The sequence below is a fragment of the Salvia miltiorrhiza genome, chromosome 3, assembly GCF_028751815.1.
Source record: "Salvia miltiorrhiza cultivar Shanhuang (shh) chromosome 3, IMPLAD_Smil_shh, whole genome shotgun sequence".
Lineage (NCBI taxonomy): Eukaryota > Viridiplantae > Streptophyta > Magnoliopsida > Lamiales > Lamiaceae > Salvia > Salvia miltiorrhiza.
This window is the reverse complement of record NC_080389.1, coordinates 52,857,384-52,874,400: the sequence shown is the minus strand read 5'-3', so window position 1 is coordinate 52,874,400 and position 17,017 is coordinate 52,857,384. Positions and strand designations below refer to the sequence as shown.

Genomic DNA, 17,017 nt, shown 5'->3' with positions numbered 1-17,017 from the left:
GCCGGAGGACCCCACCGCCATTGCCACAAATCAGCCAATTCATTCAATTCCTCTAGCTATTCACGAAGAACCAATTGGAATTCGACGGTATAGGTTTTAGGGGCGGCTGCGGCGCCATCCTTGGCAGAGATCACGAGCTTGTAATTCATACCAGTCGCTACTTGCGATTCTCCGTTACAGCCGGAGAAGACGATGCGACGACGATTCGCTATCGGAGGAGGCGGCGTGAGGAACGACGAAAAAGGAGAGAGAGAGAGAGATGATGGGTTGGGGTGAGTATTTTTTTTAATTTTTATTTTAAGGGCATTTCGATTTTTTTGTGTAAAAAGTGAATAAAATTTTATATTGTTATCTTATAAGCTAAATTTTAATTTTGCAATATGAAATAGGCACTTTAATATATTGACACATTAATAATGTTGATGCATGTATAAAAATAGGTCTAATATGTGCGTACGCAAAAAGCAACGGAAGGGTCCGCCATTCAACCAATCAAATTGAAAGCATGATGAATTCAACTTCAACATATATAGATATAACTCAACGGCTTCTAGAAATGTTTACAAAGTCAACTTGGGACAAAAACTACAAAAATATCCTCTCTTTTTATCCTTAATTTTTAAAGGATCCAACATTCTCTCTTTTTCGTTTAACGACATCCAATTTTTTTTCTTTTTTTTCCTAAAAAAACAAATGCCCTTTTAAATTAAGCTTCATTTGCTTTTTATTCCTCTAAATAAAGGAATAATATAATGAGGTATAAATTTATCACTTAAAATAGAAATCGTATTTATTACTCCCTCCGTCCCATGAAGCATGACACACTTCTTTTCGGCACAGGAATTAAGAAATTGGTATTTTGTGTGTAAGTGTGGTAGGTGAAAAAGTGAAAATGTGGATAAATGATACTCCCTCCGTCCCACTCCAATAGGCTCAGTTTCCTTTTTGGGTTGTCCCACTCCAATAGGCTCAGTTTCCTTTTTGGGTAAAAAAATTGTACTTAATTGGTGTGGACCACACCACTTTACTACCACTTTTCTACTAAAAAGTAAGTTTTCTTAATCTCCGTGCTCAAATGAAGTGAGCCTATTGGAGTGGGACGGAGGGAGTAAATTTTTTGCCATTTTTAGAAACGTGTCATGCTTCGTGGGACAGACCAAAAAAGAAACTGTGTCATGCTTCGTGGGACGGAGGGAGTATATCTTATTTGGTTTGAAGGATATATTTATTTACTCCTTATAAGGTGGTATAAAATTATCCATTTTCAAAGGAATAAGGGATGCCCGAATAATTATACAATCTGTTCCGATTATTTTATACATCAAAGCAAACGAAGTATAAGATGATAAATATAGTTTATTCCTCCCTTATACCTGAAAGTAAACAGAGTAAAAATCTAATTTATTACTAATTGTAATTAGTAAATGTATCCCACGGGCCAGCCGCGCTGTATTCATGTACCATTATCTATTTTGTTAATATAAACATGTGGCTACGTGTACTTGTTGAAATACTAACACCAATAATATCTAGATTATAATAGTGATACAACAAAAGTAGTCAGCAAAACTATGCTTATTTTGCTTCATGCTTAAGAAACGGACTTTTTTCATAAAAGGAGCGACATTTAGTAGTACATTTTCAAAATTTGGATAAGTCTGTGATTTACTTTGCGATTAATTCTACTATATAATTGTGGTTACGTTTCTTGGACTTAAATAATATTTGTGCTGAGTTGGATTTTTACCATAGTAATTCTAAATTACATAACAAAATTTCCAATCTCTAAGGTTAATTGTCCTTGCAATAGCTAAATATAATTGTTTATGGCTAATCATTCGTTTCATCAATGAAAAAGGTCGAGTTAAACATTGTTATCTAGCAACGCTTTTTTTCCTTTTCTTTTTCCGTTGAGGGGATCTAATTGCAACTCAACTTAATAGAATTACTTTTAATTTTTTATTGTGCTCCGGGAAACATGAAGTTAGATTAAACTAAGAGTAAAGGTCTATCTAAATAGAAATGGAAAAGTAACTAAAATAGTTATAGTATATATAACAAACAATCTCAGTGATATTAAAAATATACAGCCTTTTTTGGAAACACCAGACCCCGTTTTGGCGTAAGATTAGTTATGATCAAAACCCTTTTTTGATTAATTGAATCCAGAAAATAAAATACATTTAAAAAGTTGTCTATATGAGTATATGATTACAATTTCTTTTGAGGACATCCCAAACAATGAAACAATGAACATGGGTATATTTTGTGAGTAATTTCAATCACTAACTCTTTCTATTTTTTTTATGAGATCATTTCTTCACACACTAAACAAATACCTATTAATTTTTTTAAAAAAATTTATGTTGCTCTTCCGTATAATTTTATTTTCGTGGACAAACAGAGTAGTTACATGGGAAAATTGGCAACTTACTGTTTCTAGAAGATTATGCTTTTTAGCTATAAATGGAAGATTATGTTTTGATAAATATTGATAGTCCAACGTCTCTTTATAATTTTTTATGCTTGTTTATATATATAGAAACGTTTCACATTTAATTCTAAATATTGACATACACACAAAATAAATACTCCTTCCTTCCCATATATATAGGCTAATTGAGATTTTCACATAAATTAAGAAAAAAATTGAACATAAAATATATAAATAAACTTCTTAATATGCCCATATTTATTATTTAATGATGTATTAAAGTTGGAGTAAATTAAAGAATTAAATAGAGATATAATAATAAATGAGTAAAAAAAATATTATTTTTTATGAAAATAAACCTATATAAATGGAACATTCGAAAAAGAAAAACAAGCATTATATATATATATATATATATATGTATATATATATGAGACAGAACACTACAAGAAAACACGCGTTTAACGACCGAAAATTTCGGTCGTTAATTTTGCGGCCTTAACGATCGATTTACGATCGTTTAACGATCGATTTTATTTTTTATTTATTTTTATTTTTTAACGACCGAAAATTCGGTCGCTAATTATTTTTTTAATATTTTAATATTTAATTTTTTTTAACGACCGAATTTTCGGTCGTAAAAATTATTTTTTTATATTTTAATTATTTTTTTAATTTTAACGACCGAAAATTCGGTCGTTAATATATATTTTTTTATTTTTTTTATTTAAAAATTATTTTTTAAAAAAAATATTTTTTTTAAAAATAAATATTTTAAAAAAAAAATTATTTTTTTAACGACCGAATTAATATTATTTTTTAATTATTTTTAATTTTTTTTTATTTTTTTATATTTTTTTAATATTTTTTAAATAAAAAAATATTTTTTTAATTATTTTTTTTAAAGACCGAATTTTTCGGTCGTTAAAATTATTTTTATTTATTTTTTATTTTTTTTATATTTTTTTATTTATTTTTATTTATTTATTTTATTTATTAACGATCGAATAATCGGTCGTTAATTTTATTTTTTCAATTATAAAAATTTTAAATTTCGTTTTTATTTTTATTTTTTGATTATATATAAATATATATATAAATATTTATTTATTTTTTTATTAATTTTCTATTTAATTATTTTTTTCAAATTATAGAGAATATTTTGAAAATGATTGTTATTTTCATAATATTATTCTATAAAAATAGATAATATTGATTATTAATAAAAATGTGATATTATTTGCAAATAATAATAAATTATTAGATTTATTATAATAAATTATTAGACTTATTATAATAAATTATTAGACTTATTAGATTTTCTAAATTATTAGATTCATTATTTTCAAAATATTAATAATTTTATTATTTTAAAATAATAAAATTATTTTTCAAATATTAATTTTATTAATATTGATTATTTGATTTAATATTGATTTTGTTGTATATTTGATTGTTATTTTTCATACTCATATTTTCTTTTCTTTTTTTAATTACGATAATATTATTTTTTTATTATTTTAAATTCGATCGTATATTTATCGTCAATGTTTCGCCGACACCACAAATCTTAGTTATTATCTCGACATATTATAAGGTTATGAATGATTAATGATATTTTATATTGAATTAGAGTTTAAATGAATTAATAGGTACTATATATATCAATAATACGAGTGTTCTCTATTGGTGACTACTCGAAAGGAACTTCAAGGTTAAGCGTGCTTGACTTAGAGCACAAGTAAGATGGGTGACTTACTGGGAAGTTCGTCAAATGGTATGCAATTAAGGTCAAAATACATTAGAAATACACTAAAAATACTTGTGGGATACAAAGATATAAAAAAAAAAATCGAAAAAAAAAATATTTTTTTATTTATATATATTTTTTTTTTCTCTTTTTAACGACCGAAATTTCGGTCGTTAAAAATAAAAAATCGGTCGTTAAATTTAACAACCGAAAAAACGGTCGTTAAAACTCGGGCGACGATGCAAACAACGACCGAAAAAAACGGTCGTTAAATCGGTCGTTAAAAATATTAACGACCGATTTTTGGGTTTTAACGACCGAAATTTCGGTCGTTAGAGCCGCATTTTCTTGTAGTGGAATGAGTAAAAAAATCTTACTCCCTCCGTCCACGAAAAAAAGTCCATCACATCATACATTTTCTCTTATATTAATAACAGAACCAATCATCTATCCACTGTGAACAAGCATAACGTGTCCACTACTGATGTGACAGTTTTAATTAGAAAAGAGAATTAACATATCTTATTCTAATTAAAATTGCCACATTAGTGGTGGACAAGTATAAATTATAGTATTTTTATTCTACTTACAACAATTTTATTAAAATTCGTATCCACTCTTAAACGAGACTCTATTTCGTGAACAGAGAGAGTATTTTTTAAGGAACATACTATTCATTAGTTGAAAGAGACTCCACATTGTTTAAAATAAACGTTAGCTGTTTATTTGTGTATCCCATTCATTTCACGCGAATATTTGAAGAACATCCGGATCCCTTATAATTTCAACGTCCAACGGTGTCACTTAACTATGTTCTAGAACCACGTAACTTCAAAAACTTTATATATTGATTTAGCCTTACAATAAATTATTGTAGTTTTGAGCCGGTTTAGTCTCCTGTTTTCGTTTTGATTTCGTGTCTTCGATTGGTTAAATATGTATTCTTTTTTTCCTTAAAGGTTTTTCTTCATAGAGTTTTTCTTAAGGCGATTTTAATGAGGCCTCTCTCTTATACTCTCAAGAGTTTTTTCTAGCTTTTCCTTTTCTTTTTTAATAATATTACATTTTAATATTATTATGATTTTTTTGTCCTAATTCATTAATACATTATTCAAATCTAATAAATTCGTGATTCAAAGAAAAATCTTGATAAAATGATTTTATTTATATAATTATTAAATATATATTACTTTTTTTTACTCCTTCCGTCTCATATATATATATATATATATATATATATATATATATATATATATATATATATATATATAGGGTGTGGTTCTAGAGAAAACTACATTATTTGTGAGAACGTGAGAACCATCAAATCCAATGCATTCACTGTAAAAATTAATGCATTCGCTGTTAAAATTAATGCACTCAAAAAAATAAAAAAAAATTGCTCCCTTCAGGATTCGAACCCAGAATCTGCATTCATCAAACAAGATGATACATCCACCATAGATCTTGATAATCAAATGGCTGAAAATGGTTCTCCGTTCTTTTTTTATTTATGGTTCTTTCTTGAACCTCTCCCTATATATATATATAGGGGAAGGCTAAAATAAGAACGCTTCTTAAAATATAAATTAGGAACCATTTTCAGTCCTTAGATCATCAAGATCTACGGTTGATTCATCACCTTGTTGGATAAATTCATGGTCCTGAGTTCGAATCTCAAAGGTAGCAAAAAATTATTTTTCGCAATTCATACCTTTATACAGTTTATTCATGCATGTTATACATAAAATTCATGCATTTTTGCTGGTTCGTAATTCTTAAAATAATGGTGGTTTATTGAATAACCGCCCCATATATATATATATATATATATATATATGTGTGTGTGTGTGTGTGTGTATATGGTGTTGTTTTGCATTTGGATTGTTGTAATTGTGATTATAATTAAATAATTTCTCAAAATTCAGACTATATAAAAAATAAATTAAAGTTGAAGCTATAAAGTGAAATTTGTTGAAAGTTCATGCTATAAACTATAATTAATCCATTTTTTTTACTAAGTTTGGTCTTGGAAATATTCTAACATTTATTAGAGCATCTACAACCCTTGTGTGACGTGTCTTAGGTTGTGTCTTAGGTGGTGGTCCCCACCTAAGACACAACCCTCCACAGCCCTTGTGTTTTAGCTTGTGTCTTAAATCTTCATTTCCACAAAATCTCAATTCTACACATTAATTTTAAAATTTAAAATTTTCATTAAAATTAATATTCAAACATTGCAATTAAAATAAAATTACATAATGAAAAAAATTACATGAATTAAAATCTTAATCTAAATAAGTCATCGACGTTTGAGCACTTCTTGGATCATGTGGTTGTGCAATGTCAATTGTGCATCTGTCATGTTCGTAGTATCCGTGTTGAGGAGCTTCATATCGAGCTCCTCCCTTTTCAACTCGGCTTGCATTTTTTTTTTTGCTTCGGCGATGTGGCTCGTTTGGAGGGCATGCTCCTTCATGCTTTCGGGGACCTTCTCAAGGGCTTCGGAGTACGACGACTTTCCTGAAGACTCTTCCCCCTTCTTCCCCTTGCCCTTGTCTCGCTTCGCTGCTTTTTGACCTTGGGGCCTCGTCGTGATACTCGGCTCCAAAGAAGTGGTGGTTGCTTGGCCATCGAAGCCCTTCGACTTCTTCGCGGAGTGGACATCCGCGACTTGTGACGAGAACCTTTCACACTCGCGCATGACTTTCCAAGCTTTGATGTAGCCGAATTTCTTCCTGTGATTCGCCTCATACATCGCCTGAGCTTGTTTGATGATTTGGTTGTCGCTCATACTGCTGCCCCAATTGTCCTTGCAAGTGTTGTAGAAGTCCTCCCAAATTTTCGTGTCCTTTTGGATGCGTGCGAAGTGGGATTTGAGATGATCAGGCTTACGCCTTGGCGCTCCCGCCGGTTTGAGGTTGTTGTACTTCTCGGTGATTGGACCCCAATATTGGAGCAACCTTTGGGACATTCCCAAAACAGGATTGTGGGTAGTCTCCGCCCACAATATTGCTACCCGCCGGTGTTGGAAGATTTTTCGTAGCCAAGATATTTGAGGCTTGCGAGAACGGAGCAAACCCCATCATCAGGACATTAGGGACGCTCGAAGCTCCAACGTGTTGCTGAAGATATTCGTCGATCTCACGATCCATTGCAAGGAAATTTTAGTTGAGAGAATTGTAGTTGAGAGAAGAAGAGGAGTGAATTTTGATGTAGGAGAAGTTGATATTTATAGAAGGGAAAGAAAGAAAAAAAAAAGTCAAAAACCTAAAACTAGCCGTTTTGAGGTTGAACGGTCGAATTTTTAAAAAATAATAAAAAAATTAAACGATCAAATTTCAAAAAAAAAAAAACAAAATTTTCAATATTTTTTTATTAAATGGCGGACGCGCCTCACACTCTCCCCCTTTCGACCCGAGGCGCTACAGAGACACGGCATCGACCTCGCCCGTGTCTCCATCACGCAGCCACCACACCTTCATTCCGTGTCGAGCCGGGGCGCCACAGCTGCTCTGTGAATGCTCTTAAGAAGGTCCATCAGGAGGCTTTATACCATATATGATAATTGAATTAAAGTTATCTTCTTAAGATTAATTAATGTACAACAACGACCATAAATATCTAATCCCAATCAAATGCTGTGTCATATAACTATATATTTCAAATTTCAATAGTTCAGTTTTGCTTAAGTAATATACTAACTACAAAAATTGACTATGTATCGGACTCTACAAAAAGAAATCTGCATTTAATTATTAACATTTTTTCTGGCTTCTAGTAAAACTTAACATCTACAGTAAAATAATTTAAAATTGAGTTATATATTCTGAGTATGTATACAAATATGTGAAACTTTTTTATTATTATTTGTAAATTATCTGTTAAATTTAAATTTAATAGAAATTACACCACGGTGGACTCATACTTATTTGACCTTAGATAGATATTAACCATTTGATGGCTAATTCAATCCACAAAAAAGATGAAAAACAAAAATCGAAACTTTTTCACATTATGCCACTATACGATTTCATGCGTCTAAACTCATTTAATTTCACTTTCTTTATTAGAGAATTTGATATTTCGAGATTTAGTTGAAGAGTCATCAACATCGAAAAGATGAATATTTCATTAAAGTGATGAAAGTTGACATGTTGTTCACAAGCAAAATTACTCAATCGCCCCTTATCAGCTTATAAGAAAAATATAACTAGATATTTAATCAATATGTATTCTTCCATATGTACGTTTTTCTATATCATTATAAATATTTTCAATGATTTTGAATTCCACACGATTAGTAGCACTAAAATACTGTATAGCTATTTTTAATTTATTTTATAGTAGTATTTACTATTTACATATAATAAATACTGCATGCTACAAACACAATAGTACAACTAGTAATTACTCCATTTAGTTACGTAATACCGAAGGAAATTCGAAATTCGAATATGAATTTTTTTTGGATCAGTGTAATGGGTTAAAATTTGAATTAAAGTACAAACAAAATTATAGTAAATATAAAATTAAATTCCAAATATGAATACTGTTCGAAGAAGTGTGTAATGTAATGTAACACAAATTTTTCAATGAAAATTCATTAATGAATTAATTAATTGATGATGAAATGTGAGAGGTCAAGTTGGGTGGGCTTGATTATATTGTTTAATTTGTTTTTGTCAAAACTGTCATACTTGAAAACAGGTCCTGAAATTTAAAAGAGAGAGTCTTTCGCGAATATTTGAAAATGGAAGAGTAAATGTGAAGAGAAAACACGCCCTGCGATTGCTCACCACCTACACCTACAGACTACACCCTACAAACAACTACAATTCCTTCAAACTTATCATATTTCTTTTTCCCCCAATTCAACTACCTCCTTCCACCATCTAACGTGTTTTTTGGGTCATCATCGTATTCATCATCATCTCCAACCAAAACGAAAAAGAATAGTTTTTGAAAGAAACGAATTTTTTCTCACCTGAAAAAGGTGGGAAAAGGTAAATTAATCGGAGACCACTTGTCCAAGTAGTGGCTCTTCTTCTACAGGTAGGTCTTCTTTTGGATCAAATATGCCTTCTTTTTCAAAATTTCGGATTCTTGAAGTATGTTTTAGGGTTTTCTTTTCATTTATTTCTCTTGAATCGTTAGGATTAATTGTTTTCTGGCGTAAGTGTTTAATTTGAATCGTAAAGATCAATTCTTTTCTGCTCGAGTGGTTAAATCTCTCCTTTGTTGTTTTTTATGCCCGAGTGTTCTCTCTGTTTCTCTCCCACCCTGATTTGCTTGTTAATAACTTTCTTTTCTTTTTATGATGTTGTGGACGCCCTTTATTTTGTTTTATTATGTTTTTATGCAGCTGTCTGCATGTGCATTTAGATTACTGGATTTTTCTGGTTTAATTAAAGGGTTTTGCAGAATCGGAAAATTCTTATTTTGTTCAGAAGCTGCTAAAGTAGGGACTGATTGTTGGTTTTTCAATCGGGGTGGTTACCAATATGCTCAAAAGCGTGCATTCAAATGGGGATAGAGCTGGGGATTTAATTATTCATGGGAATTGAAAAGGTTTTATTCATTGAAGACAAAATGTTCCTTGTTGGATAAATATGTTTTCTTTTTGCTGTATATGACGGTATGCTGTTCGAATTCATCTTTAATTGAACAATATGTAACTCTCTTGCTCTAGCCGTTGTTCTGTGCATCCCTTGGTGGCAGGCAGAAAAATAATATGGGGGAGCTAAAATAAAAAATTTACAGCGACATGGGGTGCTAAAAAAAATAATTCGAGAAAATTCTAAATATAAGGTCAAAGAATTGGTTGGGAGTGCTAATATCTGCTCGTGCTTGAAGGTTTGGTTCATTCTTGCTTCAGGCTTTGCAAATGCAAAATTATGAATTTGTCATTTTGCACTTGGATTTTTGCTAGGTAGAAAGTCTCTTAGTACTAGTAATAAGTAGAACTTAAATATGTAATTGCTGGTTCTGCTACAGAAGAGAAGGTATATAGTTCCATTGTTTGAACATTTTTATTTCAGTAGCATTTGTATAGAAAGCAACCTTGGCGCCAGTAAAGCAAAAAACCTTAAACAGCACACGACTATTTTAGCTTTCTGTTATACTCCAGCACTTATGGTTAAAATTGAAATTTATGTATTCTGCATTAAGTATGATTCTTATTTCACTAGTTTGCTTGTCCTGGAATGTGGTGTAGTATGTTCTTGATTATGGAGTCGCATCACATCACATCTTTCTTTGTTTTTATTTTAAGGCGTTGCCATACTTCATGGACATAATAAACTTGACCACGTTTTCTGATTTTCTAATCTCACTTTGCCATGTTTAGTTTTTGCTTGCATATTTTACGACATACCTTTATAGAAGTCTTCGAACATGAACATTCCATATTTGGTAACTTGTTTCCAACTGCAACCGGAATGCAGAATAGTTCAATAAAAAATTATCATTAGGTGCACCAAATTTGATTAGAGGAAAGGCATAGAAAACTATTCTCAATGGCTGTTATCCATTTAGTCTTGTCTACATTAATTATACTTGTATGTTGCGTTATCCTGTCATTCTTCCGGGTTCAAGGTAAAACGTGGTCAATCTTTTTTCTACTTTTGTAGGTAGGTCTCCATGTATTTGCATGTGATAATTATGTGCAACTGTAGAAAATTGTGGAGTTTAGGATTGAAGATTCTTTTTCCTTGTTTCTGGCAATAAAGTACTTAAATAATGATGTGTTTCAAACTTTAGGGGTGAAGTTTTTGTTCGTGTCTTCCTGAATATATATACTGCATGGATGCACTAATATGAAAGCTTACAGCTAAGATACTGCTTAGACGCTGATGCTTATTTTGTTGTTTTTGGCAGATTCTGGTGTCTCAATGAAGATGCCAGATTCGATTGAGGAGCCAGAGAAAATAAAGCAGAATGAGAGTAAAGCTCAAGTAAAGGAAGATAGTGAGTATGTAAGATTGGTTATTCCAAATGAACTAAGGACACATGAAACATATGCAGTATCTCCAACACAGCCAAGAAAAAGGTCTTTTGCATGGTGGATTAGGACTATAATATGGTCTTCAATTACCATTGCTTTGCTCCTTGTATTTGTGAAGTACGGAGTGCCATTTCTCGTTGAAAAGGTACCTCATTTTCCATATACTCTGCTGCAAATCATTCAGTATTACCTCCTCAAACTGAAAAACAAACTCAATGACTTGTTGTTAGATAAACTTAAAAATTGATCTGAAGTTTTAAAATCTCCGATGCCTAATAGCAATTAACTAATTCAAAGATGAGTCTGCATCTGTTTATGGGCTTTGTGATGGTCCAACCTGTGATAAAAAATCTCTTTTGTCTGCTCTCTCTCTCTCTCCCTCTCTCTCTTCCTTCTGATGAGAAAAATTTCTCTGTATTCTCACTACTCTGCAGCTTCAAAAGTTTAATGCAAAGGGCAAAGATTCCAGTTACAAACTTTTCTGTTGGGAGCTCACTATCTTAGGTTATGAACTTATGACTATGTGGATTTAAAAAGTTGATAGTTGAAGGTGCTAGCAACTTTCCTTGATGGAATTGCACCATTGTTGGCTATTATATGTTGGAATAAATTTGCTCTTGTATGTGCAGATATTTTTGCAGTGTCCCATTTCAGGCTACACTAGGGTCCAAACGAGATGTATGAATTTGTAGATAAAAGACATAGCTTTGTCCTATTTTCGTATGTATGCTAGAATAATGCTAGATATGTTAAACCATCCATAAAATGATTTTGAGAATCTTATGATTTTATTAATACATAGTATCTTACCTGCAATTCTTTGATTCATGTTAGGTTCTGTTTCCACTCTTGCAATGGGAAGCCACTGCATTCGGCCGTCCATTACTGGCACTTGTAATTGTAGCTTCCTTGGCTTTGTTTCCTGTTTTTCTAATTCCTTCTGGTCCGTCCATGTGGCTTGCGGGGATGATTTTTGGATACGGACTGGGTTTCATTATAATTATGGTCGGAACTACGATTGGGATGGTCCTGCCATACTTAATTGGTTTAATCTTTCGTGATAGAATTCATGTAAGTCAGAAAATAGCTGTTTGTGCAAAGGAAGACTTGTTTTAAGCTTTGGCTTATCTGTTTGTTGATGCATACACAGCAATGGTTGAAAAGATGGCCCCAGAAAGCTGCTATGATAAGGTTGGCTGGAGAAGGAAGTTGGTTCCATCAGTTTAAAGTGGTTGCCCTATTTAGGGTTTCACCATTCCCATACACAATATTCAATTACGCAGTGGTGGTTACAAGCATGCGATTCTGGCCCTATCTATGGGGATCAGTAGCAGGAATGATTCCAGAGGCATTCATTTACATCTACAGGTTCCTTCTCTCTCTCTCTCTTTGTAAAACTTGTTTTCGACCCGATGGTCTTGAGATTAGACGGCTGACTTCAGACGTGTCCCGTATTTTGTGCAGTGGCCGGCTTATAAGGACGTTGGCAGATGTCCAATATAGGAACTATCATCTGACTCCAGTGGAGATAATTTACAATGTGTTTTCTTTCATAGTTGCAATCATCACTACAGTTGCTTTCACCGTCTATGCTAGGAGAACTTTGGACGACCTCAAAGCTGCAGAAGCCAACGGCGAAGGCTCCGCCACAGACAAAGACAATAATAGCAGGTTTGAGATGCACAAGCTTCCACTTGAGAAGTACAAGAATAGTTTTTCGTTGCGTTAGTTAATAATACCCTTTTTTGATCTCTCATTGTAAATGTACTCGAGTGTTGAAGATAAATGGAAATAGGATTTGGCATTTACTATATTATCTTTGTATTGCGACTGTAAATATAGCAGCAGCTGATCATATTGATCATTGTTCCTCTTATTATCTGAATTGGGGCTTCTCCCCATTCTGCTAATCTCACAAAATTGGAGTGATTCAGTTCTATCTATCAAACCAATCAAACAAACTCTGTTTCTAATTAATTTTGGACTCTGTTTCAAACAAACTCTGTTTCTAATTAATTTAAGGAGCGTAGCAGCGGAAGGAAGAAATCGAGCAGAGCGGCAAGTGGAGGAGATAAATTGGGACCAGAGGCGTGAATCCATAAAGTAAGAAAATTGAAGGGGAAAAAACTGGGATGAGTCTCTTGTTCATGTATTGTAAAATATTTTAGTTCAGTTAAATAAGAATTTGATGGAATAAAAAATTACGAATACAAGCTATTAAAATAAAATAATAAAAAATTATAGGTACCTACCGAAATATAATACAAATCCATAAAGTTAAGCATGCAAATGGACTTTTTACATTAGGTACGTTTACTTTGCATAATTAATAAGATGTATGATTGGGTATTTTTATCATTAAGAGTAGAATTTTTTAAATCCCACTCTTTTAATTAATAAGATGTATGATTGGGTATTTTTATCATTAAGAGTAGAATTTTTTAAATCCCACTCTGTTAATAGGATAAGAATCAAACAAAAATAACTTAAATGATAGAAATAATCAAGAGCATTGAGATATCCTAAAGTTTCAATCCATCAAAATAAAAATTGGATTAGTATCAATACTTATTTTAAAACCTTAAATCATGCTGTCTAACTTGGTTCGAGAATGTATTGGGCGTTCAGATACCTATAATCTCTGCGTTGTCTCCTCTGGGTGTTCTTGTTCTTCCTATTTTTATCTTCCTTCCCAACGGTAGTAATTTTTGAAAGTAATTGAAAGGTTAAAAGCTGAATCAGGTATCCATTTCAAAACCAAGTCTCTTATAATACCGATGTTTATGCTATTTATAGACTACATGATGCAATGAGCATTTTAGTAATTCCTGTTCTAGGTACACGAGGGCATTTTTGTCATTCCCAAATCTTTTCTTTTTTACACCTATGGGCAAACTCGTCTTATCTACTTTAAGGCATCTTCCACGACAGTCGACAATCTGTTAGTTAGGGGTAGCGGTTCCTGCAAAAAGAAGGTCAGTGACCGCCTCCCATTCAGTTACAACAATCATCCCGTAGGTGCTATCTTTTCTTATAGATGCAAAAGTACTTTTTATTTGTATTCCCCCATTCTGCTAGTTTATCAGATCTACGGTCATTCATCAGTTACTGAAGACAATCTCCTTTCCTCTGCGTCTTACAAACTCATACCTACTGAGATCATGCTCATCTCTGGTACGAAGGATTCTACTCTATTCTGGTATAAAGAAGTTATGCTTCACTCTGACTTAAGGGGATTCTCCTCTAATTCTCTTTGGAGAGATTCTACTATGGCTCGGATTAAGAAGATCATACTCTGGTCTGAGCGAGGGAGACCCTACTCTGGTCTAACCTAAGGGAATCTGGCTCTTATATGAGCGAGCTAGATCTGTAGGTCCTTCGAGAGGCTTACTTTGCGATTCTCTTCTTTCCTTGATTGCTTCCCTCTTCACCAACTGAGGTATTCAGGACATTCTTATTTAGGAGACCGAGGTCCCGAATACCATCCTCATCACAAGGCTAATCCTTCAAAGTAAACGTTCCTATGAGTATAAGTTAAAATGATAAATTCATACTTATTTTTAATTTTTATTTTAAATAAGAAGCTATAATTAATAAAATAAAAAAAAAGAATTTATTAACAGAATAACACATTGGAGTTACAGTTTCCTACTTCCCTTTACATAGATCACCAATTGACTGTTAAAAATCCGTTGGGCTTAATCTAGTGATACTTTTTCATGGAGGGCGAAAAGACGCCAATTGAATACTTCCTCCGTCCCAATTCAATAGGTCATGTTTTCTTATTTGGACATTCCAATTCAATAAGCCACTTCCTAAAATGGAAAGTCAATACACAATAAATATCTCACACAACTCATTATTATATCAAATGTCATCCTCACACGTCCCCTTGGGATGGCCTAGTGGTTGGGGTGGTTGCCTGTCCTCCAAGAGGTCACAGGTTCGAGTACTCTCGGCCACAATAACTACTAGGTGGGGTGTGTGTGTGGTTTGTATTATTTATAATGTAATTTCATCAAAAAAAAAATGTCATCCTCACACATAAGTATCTTTTCCTTATTTCCCTCTCCTACTTTTTAGACATATATATCCTCAACAAAAATTACTTTCTCTCTCATATTTTATTGCAAATTATTTGTTTCTTAACCTCCATGTCCAAGCCTTTTGGCCTATTGAATTGAGACAGAGAGAGTATACATTAGGTCATAACTAACTAGCCATGCATTTCAGAAATGTAAATTATTGGACAAAGTAATATATTAAGCCATAACTAGCATGCATTTCAGAAATGTAATTATTGGACAAAATATGTATTACGATGGCGTTTACTTTACATGATTGGTAAAATACATGCATGATTGAGTATTTTTTTTAAATCAAATTCTCACTCTTTTGAATGGTTAAAAAGATCTTAAATGATAAAAATAATCAAGAACCTTGGGATATTTCTAAGTTTCAATCCATCAAAATAAACAAAGAATTAATTTTATTATTTTTATCTATCAAGACTAATCTTTCAAAGTAAACGAGGCGAGGGAAAGAGGAGCACACTCACATAGGCATCATCTATTTCTCATCGAAAAGTATGGTAGTTTACAAGTTTAACTATATCATGTCATTATAATTTAGGGGTTTTTGCAAATAAAATCACGAACAATTTTGAATTTGCAATTTTAACGCTACTTTTGAAGTGTGGCGAATTAAATCATAACCTTTTCAATTTTTGCAATTTCGTCCCCTCAATTTTTTCCGGCCACCGGAGTGATGAGTTGGAGCTTATGTGGATTATTTTTTTTCCACGTAATTAATTTCTGACTAAGATTAAAATAAAATCGAAACCTAATTCTTTTATTTTTCTTCTTTTTCGTTGAACTTATTTCAGTATCCCCCATTTTCCTTAAACTAGTACGCCTTCCCGTACGATGCACGGCCACGATATATTTATTTATTTTTAAAATTTGAAATTATGTAAAAATATTATTATTTATGAATCAAATTAATTAATAACAAAAAATATATTAATTTAAATATTAGTATTTGATTTAAAATAGTGTATAGTAATAATTTTATCAACTTAATGAGTAGGATTATAATATTAAGTTCAATGAGTATTGTATAATAATAATTAAATTTACCGAAAGTTTTTTGTTATTGATTATTATTTTCTATTAAAATTAAAATTAATAAATACTTTTATAATATTGTCTCGATATTTGTTGATAATTGTGCATTATATTTTTAATTAATATTTTTAATTTAAATATTTTTATGTATGCTTTGATAAAATAATTCAACAAATAAATATTATGTTTCTTTAATCAAAAGAGAAGAGAAGATATATAAATTTTGTAGGAGAAAGAGATACAAATAGAAATAATATAATAACAAAATAAGGAGAAAGAGAAAAAATAAAGAATATTGTAAAAGAGATAGGAGGGAGAAAAACAACCACTTTAGAATATTTTATAATCTTTAACTTAAGATACACATCAAATATATTTTTATAAAACACGAAAAAGAAGTAAAATAAAAGAATTAGGTTTTGATTTTGTTTTAATCTTAGTTAGAAATTAATTATGTGGAAAAAAATAATCCACATAAGCTCCAACTCATCACTCCGGTGGCCTACAAAAATTGAAAAGGTTATGATTTAATTCGCCACACTTCAAAAGTCACGTTAAAATTGCAAATTTAAAATTGTTCGTGATTTTATTTGCAAAAACCCCTATAATTTATAACGCATAAAGTTTAACTCTTTTTTTTTATTATTATTATTAATTTAGGATCTATTTACTTTAATGAAAAATGAGATAAATGATATATTTCA

At 31.5% G+C, this 17,017-nt stretch overlaps 2 protein-coding genes across 3 annotated transcripts; one reads left to right on the top strand and one right to left on the bottom strand.

Annotated features, from left to right (window-relative positions):
* Positions 1-6,483: 6,483 nt before the first annotated feature.
* LOC131018986 (uncharacterized) lies at positions 6,484-7,155 on the bottom strand. The gene has a single exon (XM_057947671.1). The coding sequence runs from the start codon at positions 7,153-7,155 to the stop codon at positions 6,484-6,486; it is 672 nt and encodes a 223-aa protein (XP_057803654.1).
* Positions 7,156-9,246: 2,091 nt separating this feature from the next.
* Positions 9,247-12,998, top strand: LOC131014338 (uncharacterized). 2 transcript variants are annotated; one of them, XM_057942270.1, is made up of 5 exons: positions 9,247-9,356; positions 11,061-11,332; positions 12,022-12,258; positions 12,338-12,555; positions 12,652-12,998. In XM_057942270.1, the coding sequence occupies exons 1-5, from the start codon at positions 9,260-9,262 to the stop codon at positions 12,914-12,916; spliced, it is 1,089 nt and encodes a 362-aa protein (XP_057798253.1). In that variant the 5' UTR covers positions 9,247-9,259; the 3' UTR covers positions 12,917-12,998. The 2 variants fall into 2 exon arrangements, with proteins under 2 accessions (XP_057798253.1, XP_057798252.1); XM_057942269.1 differs by having other exon boundaries at positions 12,338-12,998.
* The last annotated feature ends 4,019 nt before the right edge of the window (positions 12,999-17,017 follow it).